The following is a 17,195-nucleotide window of genomic DNA, read 5'->3' on the forward strand; positions in this document are numbered from 1 at the left end:
TATCATCACTAAGTAAGGCGATTGTTAGGTTGTCCCTGACATTTTTGCCATGGTTTTTAAAAAACCATGTGGTCGCTAAGCAGATGTGGCTTCCTTCACTGACTTTACCTATTGGAAGCTTATTAGGAAGGTCACAGGTGAGGATCATGTGACCTTGGGATGCTGCAACCATTGTAAACATATGTCAGCAGCCGAATTCAGGTCATGTGACAGCGAGGATGTTTTAACAGTCATGAGAGGAACTAAATCGCTTTTTTTCAGCACTGTTATAATGGTTGTTAAATGATTGTAAGTCAAGGACTACCTGTAATTCATTTATGGAACTTTACTCTTGAAGCTTAGATGTTAGAAAGGAGAAGAATCTTGATAAGTTCAATATGGGAGAAAGCATCTATATATCTACCTACCTACTTATATACCTGCTTATATTGAGTTAATTTAATTGTATTAAAGGTCACTTCAGTATTGCATAATTCATATCTTTGCAAAAATACTAGACAGGGAGAATACTACTCCTGCGATATTTACTATAATTTAGTAGTCCTAAGGAATATTTAGATATTCTGACATGGAATATATTTAGATACCCCAGCCTAGCAATCTGAATTCCATTTTTCCATCTGTATAACCATTTTGAAGGCACATTTTCTGAGCACATGTGGACAAAAGCTGCCTAGGACAGCTTATTTTACAGCTTGGAATGCCATAAATGGAAGTTTATTTTTTTAAAAAAGAATCCGTCAAATAATAAAAATAAATTAGACATATCAAGCATAAAAGGAATGCAGCTTTTAGAAAACGTGCAAAAAAGCATCTTTGAAGTAAAAGGTAATGCCATCTTTCTGTGAGAATTAATTAATAAGATTTTTAAAAAATCCTTCTGTTCTCCTTACCTCTTTGTCAACCTGGGCGTTTATATTAGCTGGCTTTGACAGTAGTATGTTTTATTGGTTTTATCTGTGGATGAAATCTATTAATGATTTTGGGAGCAGTTTTAAGTGGATTGAATTGTGGGATGGGTAGGACATGAGCTGTGGATGATCTGCCACTTCCAAAGCTTTGCTAACTTGGCATAAGTGATTATTTATTTTTAGATTATTCTCCATTTCAAAGAAAGGACTACGTTTGCCTGTTTATAATTTGAAGCATTCTAATGAGGTCTTGGGATATCTGCATAAATACCTCTGCAGCAAATCTGTTACCTCTGAATGTACACTCTCTTAATGTTAGCGCATAAAGCAAGAGAACTGCAACTAATTACAAAGATGTCAGAGTCATTAATCAAGCCTAAATAATATTAACCATGTTGCAATTAGTGATCACAAAAGGAAAAAGGATAGGAAAAAAGCCTGCTGTCAAATGCTATTGAAAATTAATGGAGTCTAATGTTGAGAGAGTAAAAATAATATACTAGAAAAATACAAATCATCCTGGAAAATATTCCATATTTTCCCAAATAATATACAGAAAGCCAGCTGCCATTCAGAGATGGTTAATATGTCAAACTATGGTACAGTACATACTGTGTCTATTTCTACCATTCCTCCCTTAGAGGTTTTATATATGTGATCTATTTTAGTTGACTATTCTTTTATTCTAATTAGTTCTCTGTTCAAGGCAATGGTTCTCTACAGAGCCAATATTTCTCTTTTGCATGCCTGAAGCAGAACAGAGTGCTTAGAGAAAGAACCTTCAGACATCAGGATATGTATACTGATGCGACATATTCTATATGCTTTATATAATACATAATAAACTGACACAAAAAACACAACCTCCTGCTGAGCTCAGAGTTTGAAGGTTTGAAAGATTTGGAGCTTGAAGATTATAAAAGTGTTTTGAAGTCCACCTAGAACAAAAAAACTTGTTCCTTGCTTCTGGGTGTATGACTCATTTATTTAGTGTTTACTGTCAGGCTGTATCTATATATTTCTGGTTGAGTGATTGGTACTGTATAAGAGACATAGAACAACAAGAAAAAAATGAGGACAGACATCATGTAGAAAGAAAACATGTGGAATGCTGGTGGAGTATAAGTATTTTCCAGGTCATCTGTTCTGGAATTGTGTATATGGGAATATTCTTCCTTCCTTCCTTCCTTCCTTCCTTCCTTCCTTCCTTCCTTCCTTCCTTCCTTCCTTCCTCCTTCCCCCCCTCCCTCCTCCCTACAATCTATATGGTTTATATCAAATAAGTTATGCTTTATAAAAGGAACTAAAATATAAGCAGACCACATAGTCTGCAGTGGAATTAAGAATCTGTAAGAGACTCTACAATTAGAGAGGAGAAATGCTATGTGGAAATGAAATGAGGGCATATTGTGGAAAAACGTTTGAATAATACCTTTGGCAGAAAATAGCAGAATGGGTGTGATGCAGCTCTCCCTCATCCCCCCAAATATATTTTTATTGGGTAACAGGGAGACGTAAAAAGAAGTGACAGTAAACAGAATCTCCTAGTCCAGGAATGGATGTACAACAGAAAAGTGTGCAAAAACCTTGACATTAGAAGGCAGCCTGCTGAGGGGGAATACACTGTGGAGGGGGGTAGGAGATATAGAGCGGGATATAAACCCTAATCCTGACCCCTAACTGTCGGACTACCTCACAGAGAGGCTTCATGTAGATGTTAAATAAGAGGAGAAAGGAGCTCTTGGCCCAACACTGACTGGAACTGACCCTGGAAGAAAGAGAAAAACCAGCCTAACACAATGCTACCCACCCTCAACTCCCAAAGCTAGATGGATACCATGAACTATGGCAGAGGTGTCAAACTCAATTTCATTGAGGGAAGCATCAGGGTTGTGTTTGACTTCAGGGGGCCAAGGTGGGCATGGCCAGCTCAATGTCAGTCATGTCGGGGATGCCTGTGGTGGCCTGAGCACTCTGCCAGCGAAAATGGGCTCCAGAGCTCAGTCTTCAGTTGTGACAGCCTCCTGCAACCCTTTGCCAGTGGAAATGAAGCTCGGAAGGTCGACCTGTGCCCCCCAAGCTCCAGTTTTGCTGGCAGAGGTACTGGGGGCCAGTGCACAATGCCCTTGCTGTTTCCAGATCAGCCCTGCCAGCCAGATGTAAACACCCTGCGGGCTGGATCCACACCCCCTCTTGGGCCTTGAGTTTGACATCCCTGATCTATGGTATCAAAAGCTGTTAAGAGATCAAGAATGAATACATTATCTCCATTCACCTTTGTGTCATCCAAGAGTGTGATCAATGCCACCTAAATTAAATTGTAGCAAGATACAATGATTGTTTATGTATCTGTGATGCTATATATCCCGATGTTTTGTCTCTGGAGAAGACTGCACTGCCTCTGAAGTGGTAGGTCCATAATTTGGGGTCATCCTAAAGTCATGGCTCCTACTTGATTAGCAGGTGAAAGCCATAGCTGAGGAACCTTTGCTCAGCTTCAGCTGGTACAAAAGTTGCATTGCTATTTTCAGGTTTCAATAATTTTTGCACAAACTCCCAACTTTCCACTTACCAATAGGTTGGTGTGATAGATATGTTGAAGCCACCATAACCATAAAGGAAGGCAGGATGGGACCCATCCAATTTGATTCCTTTTTTGTAGATAATAAACATTGGTATCTTGGTGCCATCTTTGCTTGGGTAAAAGACCTGACACAAAAAAGGAAAGGGAAAATAAAACTCTGAATGATGAGAATACTTGGGAGTATTATTGTAGTCATATTAGTCACAGATACTCTTTTACTGAACAAAACAAAAGGGGGAATGAAGAAAATTTTGCTGGGATACATAATAATAAGAATTTCCTTCCTAGACAAGAAGGAAATTTAATAGAACAGAAAACTAAATGTCTATAGAAATTCTAGATCAGCACTGAAGAGAAGTTGCCAATGATCCTTATTTGTGATAAGCATTCCAAAAAGGTGTTTTACATGCTGCTAATACATTTTGGCAATACCACAATCCTAGAAGATATGTGAGAAGCTTTGGCTCTCTGGATGTTACAGATTAAAAATATCAGCATATTTTAGTATTGGTCATGTAACCTAAAACTGCTGGGAACTGTAGTTCAACAACATCTGAAAATCCACAGCTATTCAGACCTGGTCTATAATGAATTATTATGTACACTTATATAACTAGGCAATAATTTATTTTTTATAATTGCATATAGTGATTATAAATATGAAATATTTTGCCATAAAATGTGGCAATGGACAATGAATTGATAGCATCTTAAGATGGAAATGAATGGATTCATGAAAAATCAGTTTATAAAGAGCTTGCTGACTTTATATTGCCTCCTGAATCATTTAAGTACTATTTGCTGGAAAATGCAATGGAAAAGGTGATTTGGGGCCTTCTTGAAAGTGTCTGATTGGCATTTTACTAGTATTGAGTACTGAACTCAACATCTCTTAGCTGATGCAGCAAGGCTTTTGTAATATTTATAGATAATTTGGAAACAAAACAATGTTTACATCAAATGCATTCATGGAGGTGAAAAAGAAGAAGTCCCAAGAAGACAGAAATCAATCACTATAGAGAGATTGTTACCGTTAAGATGCCTAGAACCTCTATGATGGAATTGCTGACTCATATAATATATGTTTTAAAAAAGAACATAAGGCTTTTATACAGTTATTCATAAAGCTAAGGCTTAATTAACAATGGATGTATACAAAACGAATAAGACAGAACCCAAAAGAAATTTATAACAACAAGCACAAAGACAGTCAAAATGTTAAATGGAGTTTACTGCCCTTGTGACAGAGCCAAGGTTGAAACTGTGGAGCACATCCTTCTATTTTGCCCATGTATAACGCAGACAGATCTAAGTTACTGTCTCTTCTTGAAATCATCCCTTCTAGACCTAATGGCTGTAATTTGTTTTTATATTGCCTTGGAGATGGCTCTTCAAATTTTTCTTAAAAGCTGTAACCATTAGAGGAGAACGCTGTAACTTCCCTTAGTTAAGCTTTTGGTGACTGATTGCTTTGATGCTAGGATCAATTCTCTTATGTCTCTTTTGTAGTACTCGTGTTTTGGTCTGTGACCGTAAATAAAGTATATATAAATGGAGTTTATGTTTGATAATTGCATAATCACATTCTGGCTCTTCCTAAATATTTTTGTTACCTTGCCAGACGTTAAAACTGCAGAGAACAGATTTATTTGCCCTTTCTGATTTTGCTGCCATTTTGAATACTGGAACAGTCTAGTTTCAGATGGATTTTGTCTTTTCTTCCCAACCACCTCATAGCCCCCTTTAAAAATAATTTTACATTGTAAGGCTTTTAGCAGAATTCCTGAATTTAATCAAAATAGTCAAAAAGATGTCTATAAAGTTCAATAGAAGGAATTAATGAATATGAGTAGCATTTATTTCCAGTACTATGATAAGATTTCTTCCCTAAATGAATTGTCATATCAATTCCGGTAACTGAAATTCATATATCATGAGTTTCAGATTGAGGAAAGTTGTCCTATATAATTCTTGGGCAAGAATCCTTGGCTGCATTCTGAAATTAATCACTGGTTTACACAAATAGCTTTCTCGAGGTATAATGTTCTATTTTACCCAGTGAAGAACATCTCCACATTTTTGAGGCATTACTATATGTAGACTTAGTATCTAGAACATAATCAGGACATATCTAGTGACATAGAGATAGAGATCCCACATATGGAGAATTTCCTCCAACAAGACAATCCCAAGAAGTGTTGGTATTACCTCTTCTCGAATTCCCAGCCAGCATAGTAAAATGGATAACCTGAATAGGAATTCAAGGAATTGTAGCCCTATTATATGAGGGTAACCAGTTCAGTGAATGATGATTTAAAGGTTTAAAAATCATAGAATGTTTATCCTGATTTTTTTAAATAAGTAAGAAAAAAAAATTCTCTAAGAAACTGAAGGTACCTTCCCCTGGAATAAAGCAATGAAATGAGGCAAGAGCTATTTTTGCAACTAGATATTAATTCCACTCATCCTGGCTGGGGAATTCTGTGAGTAGAAGTCTACAATGTCTTAAAGTTACCATGGATGAGGAACATTGCCTTAGGACCTCATGTGTCTTGACTGTAACTCTCAGAAATCAACAATTTTAAAATTATAATGTTTAATTTTACAAAATGGGATAAATACCAGTTTAAAGCTTAACTAATGTTTTATATTACTATATACCCTTACTTTATAATTACTTTTAAACACATATGACCCTTTTAGCTTTAGTCTTGGCTGTAAAACTACTTTCTGGAGTGTAGCCCCAGTATAGTAGCCAAAGATTCTCAGCTGGGAAAAAGTTATCCCTGGATAAAGGGATCCTACTTTTTTAAGCAACACGTTAATTATTCTTCAATATTATAACAGTGAATGTTTTAGAAAGTCACAGGAGCAGATAACGTATCTGAAATTGTAAGAATTGCAAATCAAAATAATGATTTTTTTCCAAGAACGTATACTGATTAATTTGACTTGATGAAAGGATTTTTTTTTGAGTGAAAAATGGAGGTTCAGCATAAACCAATGGGTTTACATCTACTGTGTGAGACTCAGGTGTAAATTGGGACCAACTAATTTTTCTCTGAATCTCTATGGTGGTCCTGAGGCTGATTTATTTGAGTAAAAGACAGGCTGGATATGCTAATGATCTCAGGCTTGTTAAACTTTCATAGTAAAATAATGAAGGTTCTTATCATAGATATGCCAACAAGGCTGTTATAAAAAATAGAAGACTCAGGATAAATAATCAAGGAAGTCCTTCAGAAAAGTTCATTTTTCTATTTCCCATTCATGGGACAAGAAGCAGTGTCATGCTGATCAAGGCCAAGAGCCAGAAGCCAGTCATTTAGAAAAATCCCTCATTAGTGAATTTGGCAGCCTGGCAGCAAATAAACTCACCAGGTGGCAGGAGGGGGGGGAAAAGAGAGAAATGGAAGAGCAAGGACAATTTTCAAAAAAGTTCAAACAAAAATTCAGCAGCGAAGGTAAATGATTAGTGAGCTTGTATTATTATTCTCCTTACTTGAACAAGCTGAAGAAATAGTTTTATTCACCTTGAAAAAATATTAAATATAAAATAAAGTGTGACATAAAATAGAGGAAATGATTTTGAAGTCATTTAATTCTACTTATATATGATAGGAAGTTGAAAGACTATTTCATATAAAGTAAAGCAGTATTCTCTATCATTTAAGGTATTACTAAAGCAATTTTTTTTTCCATTGGTAGTTATTAGTGCTCCTAACAATTATTGAAATGACTGTCAATAGAAAAACTAAAGTGAGAGAGAAATAAAACCAATATAAGTGTCTTCTCCCTGTTTTCTGGCCTTTAGGAAAAGCTTTAAAACTTGGCTATGCCAGATGATTGGGTAGTAAAATAGAAGGTACCACCGATGCTTGGCTCTAAACTCACAATTTTTAGTTTGCTTTAATCTTTTGTAATTTCAATCTGTTTTTATATTTATAACTGTTTTTTTTTAAATAACTATGTGTTATTACACTGTAAGGTGCTCAGAGTCACCAAACTGCAAGATGGTGGGCATATAAATTAAATAAATAAATAAAAATCAATCTATTGCAACTTTGGTAGGTGCACAGAAGATGGGTGTAAGGGAAAGAACGTACTGCATTCACAGATGCTGTTTCACCCATAAAATGATCTCACTGATTCATACCTTCTATTTAGAAGTCTCGACATACCAGAATAGAGTAAAATTCAATTGAAATGCATGTTCAGGTTCCTAAAATGAACCTGTTAATATATTTGTAACCCTTGGGTCACAATTGGTCCATCTTTAATTTCAAAACTATATGTGAAATCAGGTCAGACCTTGGGGTCAGAGTTAAATATCCCTTCCCTGAAGGTTGAGAAAGAGTAAAGAATCTCAGAAAAAAAGAGAGCCATTAATACCCATTTTAGGCCCTAGGCCCACCTATATATATATATTTTGTACTTAGCACAAGGCTTCCATAGCAATGCTGAACTGAATTTCAGATCAGTGGTTAGATTTGTCATGCAATTTTAGAAACTCTGATATGCACATGGAATATCAGATGGAAGCAATTAAGCTTTCCATAAATTTCTTTAAACCTGTCTTTCCTACTTTCAAAAACTAATACATGTTTGGTTGTTCTTCTCTGAGAAGTAGTTTCTTGTCAGTCTATTTAGCAGATTTTAAAGTGTCTGCTGCCAACGAGAACAATGGAACACTGTTTAAGACAATGGAGACCATTCATGACTGGTGATCATTCATTCTAGCAATGGAAAAACGTTAATGTTAAGAATATTAAAGATGTATTACTTCTTTGTGAACTTAAAGAACAACAAGTTTGAGAAATGTGAGTTGTTCTGAATATTTATGCCTTCTCCCTCTCAAAGATCCCACCAGTTTCATCTAGATGGGTTCACCTTTGCAGCAGTAGCAACCTAGTTCCTTAGGAATGGAAATAGCTTGTTTTTCTGGCCCCAAAATCACTCTCTTACTGTACCAAGTTCAGTGGTGTGGTGGCTGAAAATGTGCCTTAAGCATTATAACTTCCTACTTAAGAACCTTCCTCTCAACCCCAATCCATGTGGAAATAGTATCTCCCAACAGAGGCCATGGCATAGGTACCATTTGTCCCACTTCAGTAGTGACTGTATCGTTTGTAGATTGCTTTTTTCAGCTGTGGCAGGTACATCCTCATCTCTCTGATCAATGCTCTTTTTCCTGTAAGGCCATTTTAGTTTGTCTTGAGGGAATGACATGATATTAGCTACATCAACATCACTGGAGAAAGCAATAGAAGATGACTTCACTACATACAGTAATCCTCATCTATCATTCTCTGTAGCTAAGCCAAACTACAGAGGGTAGCTCTGTACAGAAGACATTTTGAGTCACTTTAGGGGTTAAGGCACCAAGCAAGCAAGCAGAAGACTTTGAATTCAAGTCTGTCTTAGGCAAGAAAGGAAGCTGAGTCAGTCACTCTCTCTCAGCTCAATCTACCTCACAGGCTTATTGCTGGAAAAATAGGAAGGAGAAGGTGTGTAGGATAGGTTTTTTAAAACAAAATATATATTTTTTTACAAAAAGATTTGTAAAAATAATAAAGATGGTATCCAAATAAATAATTTTTAGAGAGGTCCTCCTGTCTACTGTGCTGTTTAATACTACCAAGACAGTTGGAAAAAAAGTAGACCAAACTGTACTACTATATAATTATGGTTCTATAAACTCTTTTCCAATGTTCTATTTCAGAGAACTGAAAATGGACTTCACTGTAGCCTTGAGTCAAAATGACCTCAGTGACTTACAGTAAATTTTAAAGTAATTATTATTCAATGTAATGCAGTTCTTTAAAGATTAGCAGCTTTCTTATAAATTGCCACTGAATATCTTTTCAGTGCCTTATACCTTTTCCACTTTCTATATTATAAACAATTTGGGTGCAAATCAATGGTTTATGGATTAGAACATCTACTATCATTCTCTGTTAATAAAAGCATCTGAATTCACATTTGGAAAGAAGCCTTGAACATTAGTGTTAGTATCTATCAGCAGCATTGAAACTTTCCACTGGAAATATTTTTTTTCTAGGTGAATAATTGTTAGAAAATATTTTATGGCTGACATTTTGCACATGTGAACGGTATCTAAAATTAACATAATATTAATCTCATTTTGTCAGGTACAATTATAAACAAATAAAGCTTGTATGGTTGCAATGAGGAAAACTGTGCAAGAATACCTTGTATTTCATACAAATGTTCCAGTAGAATTTGTTTTAAGATATCAGTAGCAGCCATCTTTGAATTATATAATAAACTAAGGAATCTTTTTCAGTTCTGAAGACCACATTCCCTAACTGGCAAACTTCCAGGAAGAGGGAGCTTCAGACTGGAGGTTTAACTAATTACACCTATCAAAGCTTTTAACTTCTTGCCTGCATAACGGGAGGGGAAAGGGATATGAGATTTGATGTATCTCATTTATACTGTGCTGGGACATGGTGATATTTAATTTCACAGCCAATTGAAGAAGTTTATTTCTGTATAATCTAAAAATATAGTACGTAAATGGAATAAAAGTGATTTTGAAGATATATGAATCCTTAATATGAGAAATTAAAATTACAGCAGAACCCACCAGTTGAGCAAAAGTTGCAAGCATTAAAACAAAAGGAAGGAAGGAATGAGAAAGTAATTTAAGAAACATTGGGTTGCCTCAACTGTTATCGCCCACACAGTGCTTATTTGCTGTCCTCAGACCCACAATACAGGGAACTAAGATAGTTTTATTATTAAATTTATTTAATATTGTTTAAATTTTGCTACCAAAGATAAGGTATAAAACTTCTTTAAAAGGTCAATTGTACTTACCAAGGCTAAATAGCAGATGAAAATGAGATTGAATTGGAGCCATTAAGAAATAAGTAAGCGAAGAACTGAGCTGAACCTAATTCAATTCTTTATATAAAAAAAGTTTCTTCTAAATATCTGTAGGGACATCTTTCAGAAAATATTGACTGTTTCAGAGAGATAGCCTAGACTCTCAGAAAATACCTGAATCAGAAGTGCTACATGAGACAGGTAACATTCTCTTCACTGAATAATCATGGATAAATGGGATAATTTATAAGAATCACCAAGGGAGAAAGCAGCAATAATGGGATTAAAGAGTATGTTCTGAAGAAGCAGCTGGCAGGATAAACAGTGGCATTCTGAAAAGAAAGCCATGTCAGTGCAATTAAATTATTCTTCAGGATAAAGACACAAAAGGTCTCGGTCTCACTCAAACCAGAATTGGAAAAGATATTGAGCATATCAGAGACATGACAAATCGGTGTTTGTCTATGCTTGTAAATGTTACAAAGTTTACAGTCTCAGCTACTAAAGATTGATGCTCTAAGATAAACCAAAATACTTGACTTGTGTTTTAAAGAAGTAAGCTAAATAATGTTGCTAATTTTTAAGCATTTCTTTTTATTTTATCAAAAAAGGACCAAGAAGAAGGAACCCTTTGAATGACATTAAGGGAGATAATCTTTAGTGAATGACAAAGCTAGTAATATTAAGTGTCATCACCAGAAGCTCACTGAACTACACTTGAGAAAATATGAGAAACAATTATCTTGATTAGTTTCTCTTTTAACAATATCAGCTGAATCATCTGCTTGTTTCAGATGGATTAATACACCTGATTACTCAGGAAGTAATATACTTTAGTAGAATATTTTTAAAAAAACGTTTGGTGTATTTGTTGCTCACGGCTTCGATCGGACTTGGACTCCACCGCAGTAGATCCAGCCGAGACACAGGAGGACCACTTGCCACACCATCTCTGGGTTGAGTTCCAGGATGTTGCCTCTGGGGATGTGGACAAGGCCATTCGAGCTGTAAGTGCCTCCACTTGTATTCTGGACCCGTGTCCCTCCTGGCTGGTTGCCAACAGCAGGGAGGTGACACATGGCTGGATCCAGGCGGTTGTGACCGCCTCCCTTCGGGAGGGGCACTTCCCCGCCGTACTTAAAACGGCGGTGGTGAGACCCCTCCTGAAGAAACCATCTTTAGATCCAGCCATTCTAAACAACTTTCGTCCTGTCTCCAACTTCCCCTTTATCGGGAAGGTTGTTGAGAAGGTGGTGGCCTTCCAGCTTCAACGGGCCTTGGAGGAAGCTAGTTATCTTGACCCCTTCCAGTCCGGCTTCAGACCTGGTTACAGCACAGAAACCGCTTTGGTCGCATTGACCGATGATCTCTGGAGGGCCAGAGATGGAGGCTATGCGTCCATCCTGGTTCTCCTTGACCTCTCAGCGGCTTTCGATACCATCGACCATGGTATCCTTCTGCGACGTCTGCGGGAGGTGGGAGTGGGAGGCACTGTTTTACGGTGGTTCTCCTCCTACCTCTCGGACAGGTCGCAGTCGGTGTTGGTCGGGGGGCAGAGATCGTCCCTGAGGCCCCTAACATGTGGGGTGCCGCAGGGTTCGGTCTTATCCCCCCTACTATTTAACATATACATGAAACCGCTGGGTGAGATCATTCGGAGGCACGGGATAAAATACCACCAATATGCGGACGATACGCAACTGTATCTGTCCGCCCCGTGCCAACTCAATGAAGCGGTGGACGTGATGAACCAGGGTCTGGAGGCCGTTAGGAACTGGATGAGTGCTAACAAACTGGTACTCAACCCGGACAAGACCGAGTGGCTGTTGTGCTTCCCTCCCAATAATTTGGCTAATACACCAACGCTTAGGCTGGGGGGTCAAATTTTATACCCCTCAGATAGGGTCCGCAACTTAGGAGTCCTCCTGGACCCACAGCTGACTTTTGACCACCAGCTGTCAGCTGTGACCAGGGGGGCATTTGCCCAGGTTCGCCTGGTCCGCCAGTTGCGGCCCTACCTAGACCGGGAGGCTCTCACAACAGTCACTCGAGCCCTTGTGATCTCTAGGCTGGAATACTGCAATGGGCTCTACATGGGGTTGCCCTTGAAGTGCATCCGGCGGCTACGGCTAGTCCAGAATGCAGCCGCGTGAGTGATAGTGGGCGCACCGCGGTTCGCCCACGTTACACCCGTCCTCCGCGAGCTGCACTGGCTACCTGTTGGTCTCCGGGTGCGCTTCAGGGTACTGATGACCATCTTTAAAGCACTCCATGGTAGTGGATCTGGGTACTTGAGAGACCGCCTTCTGCCGATTACCTCCCTAAATCGACCAATTAGATCGCACAGACTGGGCCTCCTCCGAATTCCATCTGCCATTCAATGCCGACTGGCAACCACACGGAGGAGAGCCTTTTCTGTTGCAGCTCCGACCCTGTGGAACGACCTCCCCGTTGAGATCCGTACCCTCACCACTATCCAGACCTTCCGCGCAGCCCTCAAGATCTGGCTCTCCCAGCAGGCCTGGGGATAGGTTCCCAATTTACCCGCCCGAGTGTTTGATTGCTGAATGAAAGTTGTGTTTTTACTATTTTTTCTTTGTTCACATACTGTTCTGTTTTTGACACTGCACCCCCCTCCCTTGTGGTTGTAAGCCGCCCTGAGTCCCCTCAGGGAAAAGGGCGGCATATAAATCCCAATAAAAACTCTAAAACTCTAAAACAATGAGTACCAATAGCAAGATCAATAATAGCAGGGAAGAGGTTTTAAAATGATTTATCCTGTAAGCCTGCCAATTATATTCATTTCTGAGTCATTCTAACTTCAGTTTACCAATAGTTAATAATGGCTTTGAGTTTCCTTTCACTTCTGAAATGTACAAACATTTTGCTCTATTACAAATATGATAAGAAAGAAGTAAGATTGTAAAATGACAATCTTAAACCAAACATGTGAAAATCAACAAGAGGATGTTGAAAGCAAATATTGGAATACTATAAATATGGTTTTTCTGCTTGTGCATTTTGGACATCATGACTTGCTTCCATTCACATAATTTTTATAGATTTTTCATAACATGGCATAACATATGCACATGTGTGTGTAATATATGTGTACACATGCAAGCGCACGTGTGCACACACACACACAAACACACACACACACACAAACATCGAAAATAGTTCTCTATTCCAACTTTGAACTTTATTAAAGCACAAGAACAAATCTATTGCTTTTGATACCAAAAATAAATGAAGTGACAAAACTTGTAATTGCTTGGCCTGTAATGATATGATCACTTCTCCTTGTCAGTACAACTGGTCAGAGACACCTGAAAGTAGAATCTGACAATTATAAGACATGACCAATAGCAAATGCCAGCTACTAACTTTATCTGCAGAATTTCATCTTGGCAAAAGAAGGCCCTAAAATGTATAGGAATTGTTACTAAATGTTAGAGCTAACCTATTATTTTTTTTTAACAAATTCCATTTTAAAATCCGGTCAACACTTTGTTTCTATAATATGTGTAGAGTTGTATTAAAAGATAAAAAACTTTGAAAAAAAATTGCAGTTTTTATGTTGTTGAATTGAACAAGATGCCAATGTGGAATGATTTGAATGAGTATAATTTTTGTTAACCTTTATACAAAAACATAAACACATACTAAGGACAATTTCTTTTTCCTTTACTTACCTGCACAGTTTGATAAGCTGAAGGATCAAATCCTTTTACGCTAATTTCTCGGAAAACTCTTGGCTCTAATTCTTCTTTGGTCAGATCACAATGGTAAATAATACCTAAATATACAATTCAAAGATTTTAATTGGTTAATTTAATATGTTTTTATTGACAAAAGCACACAAGTAAATATCTTTTATCCCAAAGAAACAGACTAAAAAAAACCCCCTCTTAACAAAAACTGTATATCCCCGAACCCTATTCAATAGTTTAGTAAGTTAAATATGTAGAAAGCTTAGAAAATACAAAATAGTAATTGATCAAGAATTTTAGTCAATCTAAAACCTCTTCACCATGATACCCTTGATGAATTTTCAAGCCTGCTGTAAATAATATTTTTAAAATAGTACATCATCTTATTTTTTTCCATTAAAATAAGACATAGACAATATTTGTAGCCACTTTTTCCTTTAATAACAACTAAAATCACAGCGGGACTTCACATTTATAGTCTTATTTATATACAATATTTCATATGGAATGCCCTGCACAAAAATGGATCCAAACATTTTAAATGAAATTACATGCCTTGACATGTTCACCATTAATGTATACTGCTTCCACTTACAGATGACCTCTTTTTGCACTGTAGCAATATCTTTTACTAAAGGGATGCAGTGGCTCAGTGGCTAAGACTTGTCGATCAAAAAGGTTGGCAGTTTGAATCCCTAGTACTGCGTAACAGAGTGAGTTCCTGTTACTTGTCCCAGCTTCTGCCAACCTAGCAGTTTGAAAGCACATAAAAAAATGCAAATAGAAAAATAGGAACCACCTTTGGTGGGAAAATAACAGCGTTCCGTGCACCTTGGGCATTTAGTCATGCTGGCCACATGACCACAGAGACATCACTGGCTCTTCAGCTTTGAAATGGAGATGAGCACCGCCCCTGGGAACGACTAGCACATATGTGCGAGGGGAACCTTTACCTTTACTATCGTTTATTACTTTCCTTAAAGACAATTCTCTTTTAGACCAGACTAGAGCTTCCCTCTCATTATTTATATCTGAATGTCCCCTTAGTCCCTCCAAATGATAGAACTAATCTCCAATTTTTTTTGGACAGGACAAATAAAAATCTAAATTTAATTATTATCATTGCATTGCTATTACTGCATTTAAATCGAACAATTCAAGCTGATAATCCAAGAAATCATTTCTATCTGAAGGGGTGGTGGTGGCATAGAAGGGATACAATGAATTTTAGAATGGACCTGCCCTCATCATAAACTTACATTTTCTTAAAGAAATCCTATTGATTCATTGAAGTTAGATGGAACAATATTTTTGTCTTTATACTGTAAGGAAAAATTGTTAATGATATTCCACATTATAAGCAAAACAGCTCCAACAGTATGTTTCCAAACAAAAATATTACATAAATAATTTACGTACAAATTAGCAGTATAAAACATGCCAGTAATGGATTTCTTTTTAAAAACTCACTAGTTATCAGCAAGAAGAAGCAAAGCAAGATGACCATTGAGCAGATAAGAAAAGCAAGATGTGGTGTTGTTTATCCAAGGGCTTATTGATCAATTGGAAAGTCAGTGAAAGAGAAAATGATTTAATTTAATTATTAAAATAATTAAAAAATATTTTAATTTTTGTTATTCACATTTCATTTTATTCCTCCTTTTTAAAAATGATACTATTCCACATTTCTTCAACAAGAATAACTTGTAGAACAACAAATGTAACTCTTGTCCCATATCGAGTTGTCCCATGGTGAGTTGGCTGTGGCAAATTGTCCTAAATCTGTAGGCTAAACTCTCTAGAATAGGAAAAATGTTGATTATCTTGCCCTCTTAACTTAGTTTCTTCACCTTTACTGCTATGAGCTTTTAAAAAAAAACAAAATATGGAAACTTAATAAATATGTTTTATGGATTGTCCTGTTTTGAAATTTTATTTCAGGCTTGCAGTTGGACACCTACCTAGCTTAGGACAGACGGGAGGGTATAAAATTTAAGAAGACAGTCACATGCTATGTCCCTATAATACAATTTAAAAAAATCTACCTTCTAAATCAAAAAGAAGAAACAGAATTAGTCTAACAGCACTTCCTTTCAGTTATTGAACTGCTGTTATATTATAGTTTATATAGTCCAAACAAAAGCCATTTTAATTCTGATTCAGCATTGTAGATATATGTTAATTTCCTCTCTGATAATTACTGCGACTTAATAAAGCTTTAGATTGGTTAGCTTAATTGCCACAATTAGCAAAAATTGGTATGTTGTTTTTCAGAATATAATAAAGTCAGACTAAAGAACAGCATGGAGCTTTTCAGGACTCAGTGAAACTTCTTTATTTTCTTTCAGTACAAAGCTAATTCATTATAATTGGACCAAGATAAAGCATAGTCATAATATATTCATATTCATTATGTATATATACATTACTTTTTTCTCATAATTTATAAAATAGTAGCTTCTGTAAAGTTTGCCCTTTTAGACATTATTACAGAAAACAAAAAGATCCCCTCCAATCAATAATGATACATGATGGAGGCCACAAAATGCAGATTAAAAAAAAAAGAATCTATGACATTTTAAAAGAATCTAAGTCTACACTTAAGGAAAGTAGATTTTGTTAATTGTAGCTACACATTGATCTTTAACCACGAGAGCAAATAGCAATGTAAAGGAATGGACAAGAAGGAATGAGCAAGGCAGAAGGGTGACTGTGAATTATAAAAACAATAACAATAACTATACCAAGTATTCTAAGAGGGGAAACATCTTAGTTTATGGTAGCTAAAAGTCCGGAGGAGGTTAGTAATACCTTTTCCAACAGCTGCATAAAGTTCCTAGTCCTAGACTAAGGTAAGATTTAAATTGGGAGGGGAAGACAGATTAGTTTTGTGGCTTTTGATGAATATGAAGATTTCTATGAATATGAGGAAATGTTTTGCAGCTAACAAAAGCTTAGGTCTTAATAAAATTGTTAATCAGAATAGGTGCTACCAGCTTCTTTCTGATTTTTAACCTTACTTATAGGAGAATCCATTCTTATTGAGGATGTGTTCCTCATTATTGAACTATACACAATGGGGGTCACAACTTCAAGTTCTCTCTTTGTTCCTTTGTTTGAGAGGCAGTCTGATCT

General features: G+C 36.7%; 1 protein-coding gene across 1 annotated transcript in view; it reads right to left on the reverse strand.

The window, feature by feature from the left end:
• The window catches only part of PREP (prolyl endopeptidase), a 65,474-nt gene that overhangs the window by 8,711 nt on the left and 39,568 nt on the right, over window positions 1-17,195 (reverse strand). The window contains exons 10-11 of the mRNA XM_032216186.1: window positions 14,043-14,146; window positions 3,484-3,620 (exon numbers count right to left, since the gene is read on the reverse strand). Of these exons, the coding sequence (XP_032072077.1) occupies window positions 3,484-3,620; window positions 14,043-14,146 (241 nt within the window). The remainder of the gene's footprint in view (window positions 1-3,483; window positions 3,621-14,042; window positions 14,147-17,195) is intronic.

The sequence above is a fragment of the Thamnophis elegans genome, chromosome 4 (assembly GCF_009769535.1).
Source record: "Thamnophis elegans isolate rThaEle1 chromosome 4, rThaEle1.pri, whole genome shotgun sequence".
Classification (NCBI taxonomy): Eukaryota; Metazoa; Chordata; class Lepidosauria; order Squamata; family Colubridae; genus Thamnophis; species Thamnophis elegans.